Here is a 16,251-nt window from a genome sequence, read left to right on the forward strand (position 1 = left end):
ATTACCGCCTAGCAATAACTGACGGTGCCATGCCAAATTGATAAAAAGAAAATAACTGATAGAATGAGACGAGAAGAAAACACCAAATTGATAAAATGAAAATAACTGATGGAATGAGACGAGAAGAAAACACGGTGCAGTCTCCAACATCAACAACAACTACCAAAAAAAAAAAACAATCATGCGTGCAACCATGCGAGATATGACGATTAAGAAGGCCTTGATTTCTTATTGGCCTGAATCAGTTGCAATTAACAATGATAACAGATAACTGAAATTGAAACGCCCAATCACACTTCAGACTTAAAACACGTTGCAAATGCATAATGGTAGAATAAGAAACGTCATCAACCCAGAATGAATAATATCAGTTCTATGGGTCGTTCCAACTTTCAAACGATAGCATACGAACCACTTAAAAAGCTAAGGACGCATTAGACCATTGAGGCAATCCAGCACAGGGACATGCTATGTACACAGGAGGTTGACCATGACACCTGGCCATCCATGTTTATTTACAGCAGCAGCAACAGTTGATGAATTACGCAGAGCCGAATGTGTTCTCGCCACTGTAAGTCATGTAGAGGAAGCCGTCCTCATCCTTGTTCTCTTCGTAGATTGCAGACATCAAAGAAGCTGCCAATAGAATGTATGCGCAAAATATAAGGAAACCAAAAGGGTAGGTGATATGACAATGACAAATCAAGAACAATGAATTTACCAGTTGGCGGCAATGTGTTCTTCACAAAGACAAAGATGGCCTTTTCTGGGCTAAGCTTAATCCTCTTCCGAACCACATAGACAAACTGGCCAACAGTAAGATCAGCAGGGACAAGGTACCTACATCAGAAAAAAAAAACAAAGATGTGTGTATCCAAGAGAAGGTTAATATTTCAGGATTTCAATTCAATTAATAGCAGATGCCTGGGTATTCTAAGTCAATAAGCAACATAAATAAAGAGTACTAAGTACTAACCAAACAAATAGAACATAGCAAGCCAAATTCCAGAGAATACAGGACATCTAAAGCGAAATTAGGCCTGATTGAGTTAGATAGAACCCAATGTGAAAGAAAAGTTGCTCCTATTTTATCTTCCTCCAACTAAAGCAGGTGTTAAAAAGGAGAGGAAAAATGGAAGCCCTCTCATACATAAAAAAAAAGCTTTAGTAGCTGATATAAGCAACCATGAGATAGAACATCTCCCGTCATAATAAAGGAGATGTGGAAAAGAAAGCTTACTTCTTTTTGTCAATTTCTGGAACATCGGTCTTGTCAGCCTTCTCAACGATCACCTGAAATAGCATATCGCAGAATTTTTGATAAGACAGATGCATATAGGAGATATGCACAAACGAAAAAGTAAACAGCAGAGATATATTACCGGAATTCTGTCTGAGTACTTCTCACGGATCCTGGCAGATTCTGCTTGCCTCCTTTCTGCAATATCATTCAAAATACAAACATCATAAGATGCTATATGCAAATTACATGTGGTTGACATAAACATAGTCGGGAATGTTTTTTTTTTCTTTTCACAGTTGGTTCTGCTACACTAATGGAATTAGGGGTAATCTGTGCTAAGTGTAAAGCAGATAAATAGAAGAAAAAATATCATCTCAACCTCTTGTACAAGCTAGCTTTTCTTAGATTAGCAAATATGTTCAAGGCTCAATCAAATAAATACAAAGTACAGCATGTTCCAACCACCAGTAAACAGGGTACTGCTAATCAAGAGAATCATGATATATTGAAGACTGAAGTAAACAAGTTCAATACATGAAACAGTTTATTATTGAAACAACAATGCGCATTGAACACAATTCAATCATAAAACAGACTAGATCAACAAGAACAAATATGTTTGCTTAATTGGACATTTGATGTTATCTGCCACGAGTAATGGAACTACCGAAGAATAAGCATTGTGTTACGAGTAATAGAACTACCGACAAAAATCTATACAATAAGCATTGTGTTAGTCCGAATATGATGAAAAACCCTTTTGCAACTGGGAATAAAACAAGTATCCCAGAGTTTAAACTTTTGTTCTGGAAACAAGCGACCGTAAACTACAGAGTCCTCTTCTGCAACTAAAAAACAGCTCAAGACCAATATGCAACACACGCAACCAAAAGAAAAAATCAATCCTTGGGTGGGCCAAATCATACTCCAACAACAAACACAACGCCCGACAAAACAATCCCACACACAAGGCAGTCTCCACAAAAGTAGTACTCATATATAATCTACAATCAGATCATCATATACCACACAAAAACGCAAAGCTAGTTCCGATTATAAAACGCCCATCTACAAACTCGCAATCAATCTACCACCACACCATCGATCGAATCACAGATTGCAACCTAATCGCAACAAATTGACAGGGCAAAGAGGTAATGGGGCGAGAGAGAAGAAGCAACAAACCCAGTGGGTGCTCGAGCTTGAAGGAAGTCCTGGCCATCTCCAACCTGCGAATCAAATCATCAATCGATCATCAGAAACAAACCCCCAAGGTCAACGTCTCCCCTCGATCAAACCGATCCACCAAAAGAAAAAAAAAACAAATCATCCGCAGAAACGAACGCAGAGGGAAAACCTCCCGAATCCTCGCGAATTCGGCCGGCTCCGTTGGGGGATCGAGACGAGAGGCTCACCGATCGAAGGGGCGCTGCCGCGGAATCGATAGATCGAGGCGGGGGGCGAATCGATTTGGGGGGCGAGAAGTCGATCGGCGGAAGCAACCGGAAGGAAGGAAGGAAGTCGCGGTAGGGTTTGGTTTGGTTGGTGGCGTGTCGCCGCTATTTAATGGGGATTTCTTGTTGCGGATTTTGCGTTTAACCCCTTGGATATTGCTTTAATTCCATCGTTAATAAATAAAGTCTACGGCTCGGAGTAGAGTTGTTAAGCGTTTCCTTTTGGTTTACCACTTTCCTTTACTTTCACGAGGAGTTATATAATATATTTACAAAATCTGGAATATACTGTATTAGGTTTAGTGCAAATTTTGTGAACTGCCCCCTCGTTCATACTCACCGGAAAATCACATCTAGTATTACTCTACATCTATTACTCTATAGTCCATTTAAGTGATAGTACCATCATAATTTTTTCTTGAATTACATGAAAAATTGTAATAGTACTCCCTCCAACTTAAAATATAACAAATTTTAAGTGAATGTGACATTTCCTAGCACTACAGATCTGGTCCCAAAATATAACAAGTTTTGAATGTATATTTTTGAGTGGATAAGATATATCATAGTCCTATTAATCTGAGAAGTATTACGTAGCTGAATAAATCCTAAAATATAACAAATTTTGAGTGGATGAAAGACATCCTAGTACTATCTGGATAGACATATATCCAAATTATTGCACTATGATAGGATATGTCCTATCCACTTAAAATTTGATCTATTTTAGTACTAGCTACTATTTAGCTAAGTTGGACAATGGGACATACATATTAGTATCATATTAGTTTTGAAGTTTACTTATTCAGGGCTGTTTCTTTAGTTGAGAGGAAAGTTTGGATTTTGGTTGAAATTGGAGATGATGTGACTGAAAAGTTGTGTGTGTATGACAGGTTGATGTGATGGAAAAGTACTGAAGTTTGGATCCAAATTTTAAATCTAAACACAGCTAACTTGAGTTTCAAGGCAAAACCTACGATCATATTAGTTTTGAAGTTTACTTATTCAGGGCTGTTTCTTTAGATTAACTTGAGTTTCCAGGCAAAACCGAGGGTTTATATTAAAGAATCAACGTTGAACTTTCAAGATCTCCTCGTTATACGCTCCGGCCCATAATCGAAGACGTATAGGAGTATATCGTCTCTCTTATCCAAAGCATGATTGATTAATAAAAAATCAATAAAAATATAATTTCTTTTAGATAAGGGAATTGTTTGGACTTTCGGGGCCGAACTCGTTGCCGACGAGGCGACGACCACGCCACGAGGTAGTTCTAGCTGGGCCGACTTCGCTGGGCCTAGTGGGCCCAGGCCCAATTTGTTTCCTCTAAGAGAATTTTGTTTTTCCTCTTTTTGTTCCATGGAGTTTTTTTTTCCTGAGAATCTTTAGCTTCCGTATATCCTCTTACGCATGGAGCATATTCTCATCGTGGTTGTTGCAATGGAAGAAAATAAATAAATAATAAAATGTTTAATATTTTATATGGTGAGCATTATGATGCAAGCTACATGAGAAATACTCCCAAAGAAGAATGAACTGATCATAGATTCATAGTATTCCTTGGCAGTAGCTAGCAAATTAAAATAAACTCAAACTCACTATGTTATTCACATCCTATTCTTTTTAGAACCTTCTGATAATTATCATTTACCAAAGAAACTACTAGTACGTATATATAAAACAAGAAGATCTTAAATTTTTTTTAAGATAATAGAGTATAACATCCCGGCCTTTGCTCAAGAGAGCTACAATTCATTATTATAATCTAGCACTCGGGTGGTGTTTGAATCTCCTGAAGATAAAGATGAAGATACAGATTAGTGTTTCACGCAAAACGAAGTGGTAATAACGTGTGATTAATTGAGTTTTAATTATTACAAACTTGAAAAATGGATTAATCTGATATTTTAGAACAACTTTCATATAGAAAGTTTTCACACGAAATGTACCGTTTAGCAGTTTGAAAAACGTGTCATTTTAATCCAAAAGTTTATCCTCAAACTTTAGAGGAAACGAACAGGGTGTAGTTCAAATAAGAAAGCAAACATAGCGGAAAGATAAAAACGAACCAATAAAAGATAAGGAGAACACATTATTGAAGTCTATCTGTGAATCTCCACCCATAATTGGCAAAAAGCTGCATAATCGTTGACTCAAGCTTGCGGCATGCAACTTTTAGGACCTCTCCGTCTTCGTCACACCTTTGTAACTTTGCCCAACACCGGAGCCAATATGTTGCCCTGAAAATTACCTGTATATTGATGCAATTATTTTCATATGCATGGCAACTGCCTATTAAAATCTCTGTAAACCCTTTAAAAATCAAGCCATGACTAATCGCTTGGACTTGTAATTTAGTCTGATTTGGCAGCAAATATACATGTCAGAGCATCATTTGGGGAGACAAATTGACAAACCTCTAATGTTTGGATCATAACCATCCATGCACCTGCATAGTTATATATATAATTCCACATCAACTTCAACTACTACAGAGCCAAAAAATATATATATTGTCTTTTTAGATACTACGAGTACAAGAATTCTAAATATTTTCTTAGTAGTACTTGAAAATTCTCCACTGAAAGTCTGAAACACGTGGGTATCCAACGATATTACGATAACTGCTGCTTACTTAAGGCCGGTAAACTAAGCTTGGACTTGCATTACATGGGATCAAAGTACATGTCTAGCTCTAGCTTCAAGCTAGCAAAATACACACACACAAAAATAAGTGGTCATGCAGACATGCACCATATGCATATGATCCTTACAGCTTAAAATACATTACAGCGAAGTGATAGCTAGCTAGACAGCTTACACTAACCTCACCCTAATTATCAGTAGCATTAATTAATTAACTACGTACACTGCAGGCTTTGAGGTAGTAACATCAAAAGAAAGCAATATTGCAAGCAGCAACATGCTTGCATGCATTTCCAAAAAGAAATCTACCTCACTTACTTCTAATTACTCCACTACTATATATTAGATAGCTATAGCTAGTGTGCACGCACATGAATGCAAATTAGCTCGTCGTCGTCGTCGTCGTCTTCTTCTTCTACTGCTCCGATGAGAAGGCGGTCTTGGGGAGGACGGCGTCCCTGACCTTCCTCATCTCCCTCCCCTTGCTCCTCCCCCCGCCGATCTCCGGCGCCGGCGCCGCCGCGTTCATCCGCTCCATCTTCCTCGCCAGCCACTCGTGCGGCGGCAGCATCATCATCATCTCCTCCTCCTCCTCCTCGTCTTCCTCGCCACCGCCACCGCCGCGCCTTGACGACAACGACGACGACGACGAGGAGCCGGCAGCAGCCGCCGGGATGGCAACCGGCGCCGACGACCTCCCCTTGCTCCTCCTCGCAGCTGCCGCCCCGCCGCCGCCTTCCTCGTGCTGCCTGTTATTCCTGGCGCCCTTCGTCGTCCTGCCGGCGAGCGCCGCCGCCGCCGCTTCGTTGCTCTGATCGTGATGCAGCACTTCCCACACTTCTCCCTCGTCGAACTCCTCTTCTTCCTCCACTCGACGTACCACTCCCGCCATGGGCGCTAAGCTGAGCTAAAGCTTTCTCTCTAGCTATAGCTTGGTGTGAGCTAGTGTGTGATGATTTGTTGCGTGCTCAGCTAGCTGTGAGGCTGGCACTTGGCATTGGCAGCGGGGAGCATACTTGTCACAAGCCGAACAATGCAGGACGAGACAAGATTGCACTGGTGCCGCTCACCGACCAACAGACTCACAGGTGTTTTCGCTTGAGCACGCACTGCTTCAGTGAGGATACTGGATACAAGTATACTCCAGCTAGCAGCAGTGGCCGGCCTTGTTTGTGTTCAGCCACATACTATTTTTGCTTGGGAATCTACGAGGGACTGCTGCAACTTCTCTCAAGTCTCAAAACAAGAAACCCCCTTAGACAGTCTAACATTTGATTCAGATTCCGAGAAGTCGTAGAATCTAAAAAATAAACTAGAAGCTAGCCAGAATCTAGAAAACCTAACTTTCTTCTAATTAGCTGTTGCTTCTCAAAATCTTAAGCTTCCCAAACATGCGCTATATAACTATAGCTAGCGAGAATTTGTTATTGATCAGGCAGTCAGCGATATGGATGAAGAATAATCATTAAACAGTCATAGTGTACTGTATGTCTGTTTGCTAACACTAATAAAAATATGTGCTAGCTCCTTAGGTCATAATATATTGATATTCAAATCTTCAAAATTTTAACTGGATTTTATATTATGTGCTTATTACTCCCTCCGTCTCATAATAGGTGACGTTTTTGACTTTTTATTTGCAAAGTTTGACCATTCGTTTTATTTGAAAAATTAGTGTAAATATAAAAAAAATAAGTCATATGTAAAGTACTTTTGATAATAAAGCAAATGACAAATAAAATAAATAATAATTCCAAATTTTTTTTGAATAAGACGAATGATCAAACATTGATAAACAAAAACTTAAAAAGACAAGTAATATGGGACGGAGGTAGTACTTTAAATCCTTGGTAAACGCAAAATATAAAGGATTTTGGTAAAGAGTTGACGAGTTAACGCAAAAGTTTAGAAGAAAACCGTGGGCGCGAGGCTAGCCATGAACGAGAACAATATATATTTACAAACAAGAATTCAGCTATACATCGAAAGTTCCAAAAAATAATAACAAAAAAAAGCCTAAATTAGCAAGGGAAATAGTTCTAAAAGAAAGCAAGGGAAATATTTATCCATTCGAAAAACATCATATCAAATCACAAACTAGCCAGCACTCCATGTGGCGCGCAGGGCCGCACCTCTCTCACTGTAGTCAGGTCACACTGTAGCTAACTAGGGGTGGATATATAATAAGCCATCTCGGTTTGACAAGCTTGCTTGCTTAGGCCCTCTTTGTTTAGACTTATAAGCCAACTTATAAGTCAAAAAGTCTAAACCAAAACAAACAAGCAGCTTTTTTATTTGGCTTTTTTAAGCCATAAGCCACTCTAACACTATTAAGGCCTTCTTTGTTTAGGCTTATAAGCCAACTTCTAAGTCGAAAAGTCTAAGCCTAAACAAACAAGCAGCTTTTCCGTTTGGCTTTTTTGAAGCCATAAGCCACTCTAACACTATTAAGCCAAAAGCTAGGTTGAAGAAGCTTTTTTGGCTTATGTGAGGTAGATGTATGACTCAACTACTAAACTTAGGACATTAAATCCACCGGCTTATAAATCATTTAAGCCAATAAGCTGACTTAAAAGTCTAGCCCAATAAGCCTAAGCCTAAACAAAGAGGGCCTAAGCCAAAAACTAGGTTGGAGAAGCTTTTTTAGCTTATATGAGATAGATGTATGACTCCACCACTAAACTTAGGACATTAAATTCACTGGCTTATAAATCATATAAGCCAATAAGCTGACTTAAAAGTCTAGGCCAATAAGCCTAAGCCTAAACAAAGAGGGCCTTAAGCTATCATTAAGCTTATTAGCTAGCGCTGTTTACGAGCTCTAGTTTATTCGGTGGCAGATCTAGAAATTTTTACAAGCCTGGGCAAACCTAATAATAGAGAACTACAATTAAATCCATACAACCACGTGCATGATTTAGTATAGATCGAGTTCTAATTTATAAAGAAGACAACCAATGCACGAAATTATATTGATGAAATAAAACTCGTTAATTGTTAATGTTGAATACTAGACATTATAATTAATTATATGTATATAGCTAGTCATTTTGCTAGTATATGTGCTGATCCACTGATCTCATCCATTAGAACTAGTTGATTAAGCATGTAATTTGCTACTAGTAGTATTTTACTCAATTGTATGTGGCTGAACACCTGAACTTGTATCTAAGCATGGTAATTAACATAAACTAATAACTACTCACTACTATAAAATATCAAATAGGTGTCGGTACTATAGATGCCGGAAGTGCTAAAACCGGTACCTATAGGTCTTTTACCACCTCAGCGGTCCGAAAACACAAAAAACCGGCACTTTTAAGTAATTATAGGTGTCGGTTCTATAAAGAAAACCAACACCTTTAATTAAAGAACCGACACCTATAATAATTAAATGTGCCGGTTTTTTTTAAAAAAACGACACCTTTGGAATTGAGCCGAGCCGGACCGGATGAGATATTTCTTCTCCCGGCGGGGCTCACACCCGGTGGAGATAAGGTCGATTTTTCTCGACTTCTCGTCTCTCGCTCTCGAGGCGCCCTCCCCTGCGCTAGATCCGACAGGGCCGGGAGGGGAGGCGCGGTGGCGGCTGACGGCATGAAGGGGAGGCGATGGTGGCCCGGCAGGGGCAGGAGGGGCGGAGACGCCCTCCCCTCCGCCAGATCCAGCAGGGGCGGGAGGGGAGGCGCAGTGGCGGTGGACGACATGGAGGGGTGGCGGTGGCGGCCCAATGGTGGAGGGGAGGCGGTGGTGGCCCGGCGACGGTGGATCCTCGGGGCAACGGCGGCGGTGGCGCCCTCCCCTCTACCAGATCTAGCGGGAGGTGAGGCAGCGGCGGCGAAGGCGGTGACGTCGACGTCGGGGGGCTTTGGATCCAGCGGCCTCTTCGGATCTGAACACCTAGTGAGCTGATGATTGTCTGAACATTTGATTCAATGATGTGAAAATTTGATGAACATTTGATCAACTTGTTGTTCATTGTCTAATGTGAAAATTTGATGAACATTTGATCATGAGCTTATTGTTGATTGTCTGATTGTGGATTGTTTTATCTTCTTTTTTATTTATTTATGGTGCTTTGAAGCATCGGCTCAGCTCAAATTGAGCCGAGCCGGAGTTTTTTTTGCAAATCATATACCTCAAAGGTGCCGGTTTGTCTAATCAGTGCCGCCAACGTGGTGCCGGTTGGGAAAACCGGCACCTAAGGGGGTTTCCCAACCAGCACCAAAGGCCCTTTATGTGGTAGTGACTGCACAGTACGGCTACATCCGGTGGAGCTTGGGCACCTGCCGAGGCTAGCTGGGCCCTGGCTCCGCCGCTGAGATTATTCATATCACCTCAACAGTTTTAACTTCAACTTATTATGTGTAAATAAAATAATAAACACTAGCTAGCAAAGTACTAACTAAATACAAATAGATTGGAAATATAACAAAACAACAAGCATAAATTGATAGTGTGGCCTTATATACTAAGTATACACTAATCAAGCTCACCCACATGTTGGGTCGAGCTAGCTAGCGAGCTAAAATTAAGCTAAACTTGACCGGATTTATTATGACTATGAGCCCCTTTAAATCGTAGAAATAAAAAAAGGGGAAAAACACGTGATTCTGATAGGAATATAAGTACATAAAGCACAGAATTACAAAACACAGAAAAACACATGAATAATCATTTAGTTAGACCGCAAGAAAAATAAATACAGTAATCGGATGAGAGAGTTAGGTAGACTCAAAGGAATTTCTTCAAGAGGTTGGACCTCTTGCTGAATTTCCTCCAAAACCTACATGCAATGACCCATTCCATAGAAATTTTATAGAATTTGGAAAACTCCAATCCTTCGAATTAAAGGGCCAAATAGAAAATTTTCTATAGGATTTCAATCCTATGAAATTCCTGCATAATCCTTTGATTCAAAGGGGTCTTGTATTTTAGGCTGACTTTGAAACTATTGATATATATACCACTTGTGTTATAGTGCATAGCTTGGTCCACATAGTATGTTTAAGCTGATCTGTAACATCCCGGCCTAGGGCTTAATAGGATTAATAGAATACTCATATCAACAAGTTGCAACTTCTTTTCCGGAAGCCAATCTCCAAAGAACTCCAGGGTTAAGCGTGCTAGGCCTGGAGCAATTTGGGATTCGAATTTTCCGGGTGCACACGAGTGAGGACAAAGTGTGCAGAAAAGACATGTGTTGGTCTGTGAGGGCAGTCTATGACCTATAAAAGCTATCAGATATAAGTGGGCCCGGCCTGGGGGAAGGCGGGACGTTACATGATCTCCATACGGGCCCGGCCTGGGGGAAGGCGGGACGTTACATGATCTCCATACTAGTTGATATACCACTTGTTATAAGCTAGTTGTACCACCTGTTATAATGTGTAGCCTGGCCCATAGAGTATGTTTGAGCTGACCTCGAAACGTACCGTGCTTGTTATAGAGTGTAACCCGCCCCACTAATTATGGGCCACCCAAGTGTAAAGACCAACTTGACTCGATTTATTTTGACTATGAGCTCAAGTATGTTTAAGCTGATCTCGAAATTAAACAAGTTGATATACCACTTGTTATAGTGCGCCGGACCCACTAACCATGGATCACCCAAGTTACATTGGGTCTGTTCCACCATGGATTCAATCAGAGTCATAACTTTAGATCGTGGACTTACACAATCCAAAAGACAGTCTCATGGATAAGAACTACTCATGTTTGAAGTTGTGTTTTTTCATCATCAATTATCGATATGAGATTTAACCCAACATCTCGACACAAACACGTCAACATATATACTCCATATATATGTATATGTAGAGACATATATCTATAACTAATATAAATATTCGTATTTTTCCGGTCATCACATATAATTTCGTCCGATTTTTCGTCCATACACAATCCGATTAGGTTAGAGATAGCGATGGAAAAAAAATTGCAAAAAAAAAAAAATCGGCAGCCGCCGACGCCACCACCGCCTGCCTCCGGCTATCCGGGCCGCCGCCCCGCCGGGCCGCAGCCGCCTCCATGCCGCCGGATCTAGAGAAGGCGAGGCCCGGCTCGCCGCCTCGACGCCGTCCTGGCCGCAGCACCGCCGGATCTGGCGGAGGCGAGGTCCGGCCGGCCGTCTCCACGCCGTCCGAACCGCCGCCTCCATGTCGACGCCGCCACTGCCACCGGATCCGCCGCGGGAGGAAGGCGAGAGGGGGCGGAGCGAGCCGCCACCGTCGCCACCTCCGGCGGATATGCCGCGGGAGGGAGGCTAGAGGGGCGCCAGATCATTTCCACCGCGGCCCTCGGCCGTTGCCACCGCAGCCGACGCCACCACCGCCACTGAAGGGAGAAGAGACGGGAGGGAGAGAGGGAGGTGGAACGTCGCCGCCTGTGGGAGGAGGGGAAGGGGAGCGTCGCCGCCGGTCGGGGGAGGGGGAAAGAGAGCGGCGGCGCCGGTGGGGAGGGAGAGGGGGAGCGGCGGAGGGGGAAAGGCGCCGCTGCGCCGCCGATGTAGTCGTGAGAGAGAGAGAAGAGGGGAGGGGAAAGGGAGCGTCGCCGCCAGTGGGGGGAGGGGGAAGGGGAGCGGCGGCACCGGTGGGGAGGGAGAGGGGGAGCGACGGAGGGGGAAAGGCGTCGCGCGCGTCGCCGATGCAGTCGTGAGAGAGAGAGAGAGGGGAGGGAAATGATTTAGGGTTAGGGTTGCCGTCCTTTTATATATGTACGAATCAATCGTGACCGTCGATTAGATCGGACGGCTGCGAATTCTCCTGCATCGGGCTGCCGTTCCCGGGCCGCCACACAATTGGGCCACGTGTACGCTCCGCACGGATAAGTTCAGTTTTGGTCCCTCAAGTTGTCCCCGAAACTTACTAAGGCCCTAATCAGTTTATTTTTCAAAGCAACTGATTTAATTTTTTAAAAAATTACAGAATTTTGTTTGGAACTATTTTGAGCCATTTAAAATTGCTAGGAAATTATGATCAATTATTTAATCACTCAGTAGATTCAGTAGATTGTTTCAGGTCAAAATAATTATTATTTCCTTAAATATTAAATTATTTCTAAAATTCGAACATATTCCACTACAGATTTTATTTCGATACTACAAGGTGTGTGTTTCTTTTCCATTACAGATGACTTTTACCTTTTTCCTTTTGTAGCACTAAAAAAATGAAAACATATAATAATAGAGTGCAACGAAACGTTTAACCCCTCTTACTAGATCTCTCGTTGCAAAGCACGGGCATATTTGCTAGTACTTCATATATATGCATATGTAGAGATGTGGTTGGATCGGATAAGCTGAGTGACGAGACGGGGTAGCGGAGGGGCTGCGATTGGGTGGGAGGCTGCTCGAGGCAAGTACAGATTCGCCTGTGCCCCTTGTCTGCAGGAAGCAAGCAGCCACAGCCAGCCAGCGAACCAGCATTATATTCATCCAGAGCGGCCGGATCGATTCACGTCCAAGATCGATGGACGTGAATGATCGATGGATGTGATGAGAGGTCGGCCATGGCGCATTGGCGCTGCCGCAGCAGGTGAAGAAAGAGGCGCGCAGATGGACCGATCGATGCGACGGCCCGGCCGTGTCTTCACTTGCGCACAACGCCACAGTCGCTCAGACCTGTACTGTGTACTGCTGTACAATACTACTGGAATACTCAAGCACAGGTCGATATATATTTGGCACGACATCTTGGCTAGCTGCGTGTGTGTTTTTTAATTTGGGGGGCACAATAGTTATTTGGAAAATTGGTTGTTTCAATGTCATCGAAAGTTCGCAAGTGTTACTGTTAAGTTTTCACTCATAACGCCTCAATGTCATTATGTCATGTGTGCAAAGACGAGATTAATATTAATTGCCCTCATCTCTTTCAGCGTCTTATGCATGGTCTTGTATTCTCGTTGTTTCTCTTCGCGAACGTACCCGCAGCAGCCAGCGTCAGTGCCCAAGCTCATATCGCCCCGTGCCCAAGCTCTCTTGCTTCCCATGGCACAAGCTCGTGTGGATGGCAATGGAGGGACACCGATGGCTGCGAAGCCGGTGCTGACACCGAACTCATCACCAAAGAGGACATGGAACATAGTATGGGCATGTTGGCTTCGTTTGATTTAGATTATTGAACGGATTGTTGCCATGAATTATTCGCTTGATGGATAAATTGAATATTTTGAAAAAAAAACTTACCAAATACTCTCTCAATTTGAAAAAAAACCAATCCCAGCTATGAATCTGGACACGCACATGTCTAGGTTTATAGGAAGGATTGTTCTTTTCTTGGGATGGAGGGTGTAGTTTAAAACAAGTGATCTTAGCAACATATCTTTTTAATTTGGAGCAAACAATATGTTTCAATAATTTGGTGAATAATTAAAAAAAACCTAAGCAGACCAAAAAGGTGCATGTCCAGGTTCATAGGATTGATGGCTAAAATAATAGTTATATTTTAAATCTATTATTGTACGAGTAGCCTAGTAGGTAAAATATGAACCAACACATGTATTTTTATGCATTGTCGAAGCATTAGTAGGCACTCGGAAGCGGAAAGGGATTCACAAGAAGGGGAAACATTCCTTAGGCCGAGTTTAATTCCCAACTTTTTCTTCAAAATTTCAACTTTTCCATCACATCAAAGCTTTCCTACACACATAAACTTTCAACTTTTCCGTCATATCGTTCCAATTTCAATCAAACTTCTAATTTTAGCGTGAACTAAACACACCGTTATTCAATCAACAGTTGAATATAAAAATTAGAGTTGTCTATTCCGTGCCCTTCCTTTCTACCCCTACCAACGACTTAATTTCGTACATGCATTTATGTCCAGCGTGTATCCCTACCAACGAGGAGAGAAGCTCGATCATAACATACTAGCCAGAGGGAGGAGGAAAGTTTGGGCATTTATGGATTTACCGAAGTAAAATGTGACATATAGGTGTGAATTTTAAAATTATATGACAAACAAAGAAACAAAAATAAGAGTATGTCACTCAACTTTATGGTCAATTATAATTTCTCGTTTCTTCAATATGCATGTCTTAAGGGGTGGAGGAAAAAAAACCCGCAAGCCAATGCAAAGACCGGACCAAACTGAACAATAGTTTCTTGTTCGTTTTTTTCTCAAATTTTTTAACCTTCGGTTTCTGGGTTTTTCTATTGGCCTTGTTTGTTTGAACCCACTAGTCGAGAAAATCGATACGTCCCTAATCTTAGTCCACCAACCATCTGGCCCAAGGCCCACTCTTCGGAGCAACAAAGTGAAACACAGTAACGTTGCCGCCTCAACTAATTTCTTTGTGAACTAGTGTACTTCTTTTTGGGATTCGTTTGATGTTCTTGAGAGCCAAAGTGAGGGAAATACATATGGCCCTTGCCTTCCTTTCAGAAAAAAAAAGACACATAATAGCACAAACTAATATCCAATTCAGAGTATGAATGACATTACCAGCTAGATGCTTTGTTTGCTGCATATCCTGGTTCTTGATCTCAACAAAGGCAAGGAAAGCCAAAGGCGTGCAAAGAATTTTTTTTTTTGCGAGGAAGGGTAAATCTATTACTCAAATTTAGCGTCATCACAGATTATCTGTGATATAAAGTTACAAGACCCTTCCAACCAGAAATCAGAGACATTCTCCGACCGTGCTTTATTCGCTAACGCATGGCTAACCTGGTACTGACTCCGATGAATCTTCTTGACGACGAAGGCGTGCAAAGAATTGGAAGCTGAATCCTAGCTACAAGATCAAAGTTGTCAGCAGGTGGATTGTAATCATACGTGCAATCAGAGGGCAGCTGCATTGTGATTCTGATCTTTAACAATTGGATCAACAAAACCAAGGAATAACATGCATTGTGCCTGCATATATTGGTAAAAAAGAAAAAGAAAAAGAAATAAGAAGAGAAACCTCGATCTTTCATTCATAATCAATGAGAAATTACAGTTGACAGATTGCATGTTCTTCTTCTCATGCGAAGAAATCATCCTATCTACGAGAATTTACAAGATCGCATTGCCTTCCATGCAAACCGAGAACAGAGGAAGACATGTTCTGATTCCTACAAGCTTCTGATTCCACCTACTGCACCTACTGAAGAACACTGATCACGATGCCAACAAGGCCTCGGATTTGGCCCGCAGCTGCTCCTTCTCCAGCACAAACATCTTCAGCCGCGGCAGATTCTTGCCGGCCTTGTTCGGCCGCGGGGCCGCAATATTAGCCGGGATCGGGGCCGGGCGCGGCGCGGGCAGCTTGACGTCCTTGACGGCGACGCGCACGGCACGGAAGGGGTCGTCGCGCGGGAAGTTGCCGTTGTAGATGACCTCGAGGTGTCCGTCGTCGGCGTCGGAGACGACGACCGCGCTGAGCCACATGACGAGGCGCAGCGCCGTGGTCCCTAGCCTCCCCACCGGCGTGCGGACGCGCACCTCGTCGCCCTTCTTGAAGGACATCTTGTTGATGGGCGATCCTGATCCTGACGGCTTCTTGGAGACCACTCTCCCCTGCGCCTCGACGGCGAGCTCAGTGCGGCGGTGGATGATCGGGCGCGAGGAGCGGGGACTCGAGCGGCGGGGAAGCGCCATGGACGAGCGCCGAGAGCTGCTGCGATGATGGGTGGAAGGAATTGTGGTGGGGGCGGCGCGCTTGGATTTATCGGCAGCCGAGTCCGAGTTCGAATTGAAGTCTGTGAAGGAAGCAAAGCGTGGCTGTCAGACACAATTCTTCAATCCGAGCTCGACTCGGAATCGGAGACGTCCGTTACGCCTCGCCACCATCATGCAATCCCGAATGGCGCCAAGCAGGCGGGAACGCGAAGCTAGGTGTGTGTCGCCGCCGCCGCCGCCAGCGGTGGACAAGGAGATGACGGCGGCTCAGCTTCCACCATCTCCATACGTAGAACTGGTCGCAAAA

The 16,251-nt window shown here is 42.9% G+C and overlaps 2 protein-coding genes across 2 annotated transcripts; both read right to left on the reverse strand.

Moving 5' to 3' along the window:
* Window positions 1-203: 203 nt before the first annotated feature.
* On the reverse strand, window positions 204-2,846 carry LOC4343365 (autophagy-related protein 8A-like). Its single transcript, NM_001403062.1, has 6 exons — window positions 2,659-2,846; window positions 2,429-2,472; window positions 1,383-1,438; window positions 1,241-1,293; window positions 722-840; window positions 204-636 (listed from the first exon to the last, which is right to left on the reverse strand). The coding sequence occupies exons 2-6, from the start codon at window positions 2,463-2,465 to the stop codon at window positions 542-544; spliced, it is 360 nt and encodes a 119-aa protein (NP_001389991.1). The 5' UTR covers window positions 2,466-2,472; window positions 2,659-2,846; the 3' UTR covers window positions 204-541.
* Window positions 2,847-5,365: 2,519 nt separating this feature from the next.
* On the reverse strand, window positions 5,366-6,295 carry LOC107275348 (protein S40-5). The gene has a single exon (XM_015790512.3). It carries the CDS (start codon window positions 6,233-6,235, stop codon window positions 5,759-5,761), a length of 477 nt encoding a protein of 158 aa, XP_015645998.1. The 5' UTR covers window positions 6,236-6,295; the 3' UTR covers window positions 5,366-5,758.
* Between the last annotated feature and the right edge of the window lie 9,956 nt (window positions 6,296-16,251).

The sequence above is a fragment of the Oryza sativa genome, chromosome 7 (assembly GCF_034140825.1).
Source record: "Oryza sativa Japonica Group chromosome 7, ASM3414082v1".
Classification (NCBI taxonomy): Eukaryota; Viridiplantae; Streptophyta; class Magnoliopsida; order Poales; family Poaceae; genus Oryza; species Oryza sativa.